Source organism: Medicago sativa, chromosome 1 (assembly GCF_051527215.1).
Source record: "Medicago sativa cultivar Bolivia chromosome 1, Bolivia_mono, whole genome shotgun sequence".
Taxonomy (NCBI): Eukaryota; Viridiplantae; Streptophyta; class Magnoliopsida; order Fabales; family Fabaceae; genus Medicago; species Medicago sativa.
Genome location: NC_140749.1, coordinates 71,744,956 through 71,752,003, shown reverse-complemented (window position 1 = coordinate 71,752,003; position 7,048 = coordinate 71,744,956). Strand labels below are relative to the sequence as shown.

At 34.4% G+C, this 7,048-nt stretch overlaps 1 protein-coding gene across 1 annotated transcript; it reads left to right on the top strand.

Moving 5' to 3' along the window:
• The first annotated feature begins 661 nt into the window (after positions 1 to 661).
• PPCK1 (phosphoenolpyruvate carboxylase kinase 1) lies at positions 662 to 2,038 on the top strand. The gene has a single exon (XM_085733580.1). It carries the CDS (start codon positions 842 to 844, stop codon positions 1,664 to 1,666), a length of 825 nt encoding a protein of 274 aa, XP_085589706.1. The 5' UTR covers positions 662 to 841; the 3' UTR covers positions 1,667 to 2,038.
• Positions 2,039 to 7,048: the final 5,010 nt, after the last annotated feature.

Sequence of the window (7,048 nt, the reverse complement as noted above, 5' to 3'; positions counted from 1 at the left end):
TACTAAATTTTTTTTGATGATTTTTTTACTAACTTACTATATTACTTTATTTGTTATTTGTTTTTCACTTGTTCCAGATTTTCTACCCTTTTTTTCCGCATAAAATCTCTCTCTCTCTCTACCTTTTTTTATTCTTTCCACATTATAAAATAAAATATTCACAAGATAAACCCTGAAAAAATTAAATAAAAACTAATAAAACGGACGTAACGGTAGTTAGTTTTTTTGAGAGAAATGATATTTTGACAACCACTTTTTGACAATTTTTGGACAACTTTCTTTCTCATACTCACATGATGTTGTGATCATCTCTCTTCCTTTTTCTCTCTCCATTGTTTTTGACCAATAAGAAGTGAGAAAAACAAGGTTGTCAACAAAGTTGTCATCAAATGGATGTCAAAATATCATTACTCTTTTTTTGATAAGCAAAATATAAAGAGAAATGATATTTTGACAACCACTTTTTGACAACTTTTGGACAACTTTCTCTCTCATACTCACATGATGTTGTTATTCTCTCTCTTCCTTTTTCTCTCTCTCCATTGTTTTTGACCAATAAGAAATGAGAAAAATAATGTTATCGACAAAGTTCTAATCAAATGGATGTCAAAATAACATTACTCAAATATAAATAGAATAAACCCTCCCGTAACGTTGTTTGTTTTGAATGATACTATCCACCGAAAGAATATTCCCTTTTCTAATATGCCAATAGCACATTCCACACTTTCACCCTCTCACACTCTTCACAGTTATTTTCTCCTTCTATAAATAACCCTAACCTAACCCCAAAAAAAACTAAGAAACTCAATAATCAAAATCCAAGAAAAAAATTGTTGAGATGTGCGAAACCCTAAAAACAAAGTACCAACTCAGCGAGGAGATCGGTCGTGGCCGTTTCGGTACCATTTTCCGGTGCTACCACCCTGACTCCGCCGTACCAACCGCCGTCAAAGTCATCGACAAATCTCTTCTCGCCGATTCCACTGATCGTGAGTGTCTCCAAAACGAACCGAAATTCCTCTCTCTTCTCTCTCCTCACCCTAACATCCTTCAAATCTTCGACGTTTTTGAAAACGACGATTTCTTATCCATTGTTCTAGAGCTTTGTCAACCTCACACTCTCCTCGACCGTATCGTTGCGAATCCTTTAACAGAACAACAAGCCGCTGCGATTATCAAAAAACTTCTCGAAGCTGTTGCTCACTGCCACCGTCTCGGTGTCGCTCATCGCGATATCAAGCCGGATAACATTCTCTTCGATTCTGAAGATAATCTCAAATTAGCTGATTTCGGTTCGGCGGAATGGTTCGGCGACGGCGAGAAAATGAGTGGAGTTGTCGGAACACCGTATTACGTGGCACCGGAGGTTCTTTTAGGAAGAGATTATACAGAGAAAGTTGATGTGTGGAGCTGTGGTGTGCTTTTGTACATAATGTTGAGCGGGATTCCTCCGTTTTACGGTGATTCTACGGCTGAGATTTTTGAATCAGTTATTAGAGCGAATCTCAGGTTTCCTTCTAGAATCTTCCGTTCTGTTTCTTCTTCTGCTAAGGATCTGTTGAGGAAAATGATGTGTAGAGATGATTCTAGAAGATTTTCTGCTGAACAAGCCTTGGCGCATCCTTGGATAGTGAGTGGAGGTGAAGCAATGAATCTGAATTAGAAGAAGATGTAGAAAGTGTGGTGGCTACCGGAGGCAGAGGAAACAGAGCACACGGTTGTGTAAATTTTCCGATGAAGCGATGCTGAGTAGAATTTTCTCTTTCTTTTTATGAATCGAAGAATCTAGATATGAGTTTTTTTTTTTTTGTTGAGATAGAATCTTTTATGGGATTTTCTATCTTTTTTTGTTTATCATGTGCAAAATAATAAAGTTAGGAGGTAGAGAAGAGAATCTGAGGCTGAAGAATCATACTCTTTTTTGCTTTTTTAATAGAAAGAGGAGTTTGAGGCTTAGTCTGCAGATCTGGTTTTTGTATCATACTACTACTACGGTATCATAATTTTCAATGATAAGTACTTTTTTGTTTATTAATTTCTATGTCTATTATTAATTATTAATTCCCTGAAGAAAAAATATGTCTATTATCAATAATTTACCAATTGTCCAGAAAGGAATGTGAATCCTTTCAAGGAACCAAAATAGATGAATGATCAATCTAATCTTGTTAAAAAAATGGGCGAAATTCATTTTATGTCTAACGATGTCTTTTTAATGAAAAAGAAAGTGGTGGGATCAAGTAAAAACTTTTACTTTAAGAGGCATTTCATATTAACCAATAATACTAAATTCATAAAAAAAAAAAACTAAAACTTAATGGTGTGTTTGTTTCAAGTTTACCAAATTTATTCCTAGGAATAACATTCCTTGGAATATAAAGATGGGAATTTTATTCCAAGGTATTTAGGAAAAATATGTTTGGTTAACTTTATAATATTCCTAGGAACCATAAAAATAGGGATTATAATAGGTAACTATTTATAAATTTATTCCCATCTCCATGGGAACTTTATTCCCACCCTTTTCCTTGGGAAATTTTTTCTATTCCCAGGAACGTTTTATACCCGGGAATAAAATTTAGTAAACTTGTAACAAACATAGGCATATATATTCCTATCCTTTTATTCCCGGGAATCAACAAATATAACTTGAAACAAACACACCCTAAGTAATTCTTTGAAGATTTAAGCATCCACAAACACCATTGTTGTGGAGAAATTTAAGCATCCACAAACACCATTGTAGTGGAGAAAAGTTGAATGCTTATAGAGAGAATGGTCAAATGTTTGTTAAAAAATAACAGAAATCTGATAAGCTTGCTTATAGTTTTAACATATGATTTATAAATTCCTTTTTAAATTTCGTTTTACAATATTAACATCAAAACAACGAATTGTATTTTTGCACTTTTTCTTTTTATTATACCCGCATTTCACTCGACTAATATATTCAAATTTTTTTGCATACACTTTCTCTTTTCAATAAATTTAATACTCCCTCTGTCCCTTAATGTAGGCACCCATTGTCTTCTTCACATTTCTTAAGAAAAGTTGTCAGTGTAATTAATGTGTCTGTTTTGTGTATTAATATTACCAAATTGTCCTTTGTTTGTATGTGTCTAAAATTTGACTTTTCATATTTCAAGATAAGTTAGTAGTATTAATTAGGGGTATGTTTAGGAAAAGGGAAATGTTAACAAGTGCCCCATGGGCACTCTTTAAGCACTTTAAATAGTAAGTTTTATATGAAAAGATGTGTATTGAATGCATTGGAAATTGTGACAGTAGACTTTTTAAAAGAATAATTGCTAAATTTAGGATGCTTAAAGAGTGCCCCCCGGGGCACTCTTTAACAAGACCCTTAGGAAAAAATAATAAATGCATCTAGTAATTTGTAAAGGGGTTTACATTTAGGGACAAAAATAAAGTCAAATGGGTGCTTAGATATAAGGACAGAGGGAGTATGTTATTTAATCTCTTTCATATCAAATAATTGTCAATTTTTTAAATACCGTGCAAATCTCTTTAATTCGAATTTTTTTTTATGCCCTAGTTGAAACCAAAAAAATCAAAAAATGCCCTAGTTGAAACAAAAATACCAAAACTGCCCTACTTTTTTAGAGTTGACTGGTATGTCACAAGTTGGACTTGCGACCTACCTATGTCACAAGAGGCAATGGCAACATATGGGTCTCTCAAATTTTGAAATTTTTTGTCCTTATTGTATGTCACAAGTCCCACTTGTGACATATTTATTTATTTACTTTTTCGTTTTTTCTATTAATTTAATCGAATTTGTTTTAAAAATTTTAAAAAAAATAATTGAAATAAATATTTATGATTTAAGATGACACATTTAAAGGTACAATACATTTAAACGAAGAATAAATATTTAATATTTAATTTAATAAAATACAAACCAAATGCAATTAAAAAATATGCATAGATTGCTACTGATGTTCAGTATTAATGCAATTTTTTTGGGAATGACCGGTCATCCTACAAATGCCGCATTTTCTCCCCTCATTTTCCACAACGTCCATCTCGGTCCTAATGCGAGTAATTGCGGGACGACCTTTCTTAGCTCTATGCATCGCTGAATCGGGAACCACCTTTGAGCCTACATAAGTTGGCCAATACTGTTGGTGGTGAACCACATCGAAATGGATATTGTATACAGAGTATACACATTCATTCGTAAATTTATGATCAACAAATGTTTTATAGTCGTAGCTAAAACTAGAACATGCGGCAATGACATGTGAGCATGGTAGGTGTAACGCCCTGAATTTTCCACAGTCGCACCATTTACTTCGCAGGTCGACCTTGTATTCTCCCATCGGCAATCCTTCTCTATGGTCGATAGTTTCACGGACGGAGAAGGTATACCTATCTCGGTCGAACTGAGTGACACTGTGACTGTTGGATTTGATGACCTCTTCCTTCAGAAAATTCATGATGTTTTCTGAGAATGGTTCCCCGGAATTTACCCTTGCCGATGCCTCGTGTCCTCTTTTAGCAAACAAGGCCCCCAACCTGTAGTAGGAGGCTTTCACAATGTGATCGGGAGTCCGCGAATACCTTTATACACGTTATTTTGCGACTCTACTAGGTTGCTCGTCATGTGGCCCCATCGTCGACCATCATCATGTGATTGAGTCCACTTTTCGACGGGAATGCTGTCGACCCAAGCTAATGCCTGTCGATCTGCTCTTGCAATTTCATTGCGGTAGTAATTGAACGTGGGGATATTCATGGCATATCCTGCATTGTTTGAAATAAAAGTTAGATATGTCCACGCTAAATAAAAACATATGATTTAGAAGGAAACTTCCGACTTCCGACTTCGCCTTTCTTGATCTCAACACCCCACTGCACGAAATTATCGCACCACCACCATACACAACACCTAGAGATCATTATCCACCAAGCATTGGGTCATCTTACATGAATGATTACATGTCAACATATGCTTACAATGATCTAAACCAACCTGGAACATCCTACACAAATAACCTCCAAGCCAACAACCAAAACTACAACAACCAAATGTACAGCAACCCACACTACAACTACCCACCAACACCAACTGACCTATATCCCCAATTCACACCGGGTGCCGAATTTAATTTTTCAATTTCTCCTGCAAATGACGCCGAGTTTGGTCAATCGTCATTGGGCCGTTTATCATTGAATTCCATTGAAGATAATCAATTTCTCAATACAACATGGCCTAGCAGGGAAGACGATGTTTCGTTGACGCTTGGTCAAAGTAGTCAAGTGCACAACGACGAAACTGACGATCAACCAATTCATCGTCAAAGATCTCAGCGTCAAATTATTCCTCCCGCTCCAACGCGACATAATGCAGCAAGAAATGCTCGCGCACCATGGTGTGGAACGGGACCACGACCACCTAATGCCCGAAGAAGAAATAATTAAATGTATTGTATTTTTTTTTTTGGTCAAAAATGTATTGTACTTTTAAATGTGTCATATTAATAAATAGGGAAATGTTAACTTGTGCCCTTAAGGCACAAGTTTAGAAGCCAAATGTAGAAATACTGTATTGGAATGCGTGCATTAAATTTAATCTTTAATGTTTTAAAGAGTTGAATGCACAAAATTTAAAGGAATATTTCTTTTTTGGGATTTCTTAACATGTGCCCTAAGGGCACAAGTTAACACTACCCTAATAAATAATACAGTAAATATTTTCCTTAAAAAAATAATCATAAATATTTATTTCAATTATTTTTTTTCAAATTTTTAAAACAAATTCTATTAAATTAATAGAAAAAACGAAAAAGTAAATAAATAAATATGTCACAAGTGGGACTTGTGACATACAATAAGGACAAAAAAATTCAAAATTTGAGAGACCCATATGTCGCCATTGCCTCTTGTGACATAGGAGGGGTATGTCGCAAGTTGGAACTGTGACATAGGTAGGTTGCAGGTCCAACTTGTGACATACCAGTCAACTCTGAAAAAGTAGGGCAGTTTTGGTATTTTTGTTTCAACTAGGGCAGTTTTTGATTTTTTGGTTTCAACTAGGGCATAAAATTTTTTTTCCTTTAATTCATTTAAGTCAATACAACAATTATTCCAACATTAGTCAAAAGCTTTGAAAAAATTAACTTTCACTTTTATTTTATTTTTCTCTCAAATTTCTTCTTTTACTTTGCACTTGAAATTTTTAACAATTACTACTCATCTTATTTATAGAATTTTAACAATTCATGGAACCATCATTATAGGTATGAAAAAAAATTGTTAAAATACAAACTTTGATTTAACAATGAGAGTAAAAGAAAATTGAACTCGTGGAATTGTAATTTAACTTGTATCCAAAATATATTAGAACGGTTCACAAGTTCTAACCCAATTTACAAAAATGACAAAATCGATATTAATATACTGTACATTTAGATCCGAGTACGAACTCTAACTCCTTTAATTGTGTGTGTCAACTTTTTATAGCTATTGTTAATTCAGGAATGAGATCTGGTGCTATTACAACATCCCGCTGTAACAGATCTCGATCGTCCGATCTCTAATCGGTGGCTGAGATCAAACTGTATAAAAATTGGTCAAACCAATTTGAACCATTTAATCACCTCCTGCCTGTAATTGTGTGAAGCATTTACAAGAGGCAATCTAAGTCCATTAATGCGTGTATCTAAAAATATGAGAATTAATATTGTAATAGATTTAACCAAGTTGTTTAGGCTATAGTGGCAAGGAGATCTTTCCAAAGACGTACCCGCGGAATACCGGGTTCGATTCCCAGAAGAAATAATGTTTGACCAGTGTACATGCCTCTACACATGAGTCAGATTAGTCGCCCACCATTGGTGGGTCGAAAACCGGTGCGAAAGAAAAAAAATAAAAATAATATTGTAATAGATTTAGATTGGCTCTTGTACTTTTGTGTATTCGTCTTATTTTTATTTTATTTTAGGTCTTGTCTTGTTTTACTTTTACGACTCCAATAGAAAGGATTTGAAAATTTGTCGTTATGTGTTGATAATTTTCTTTGACT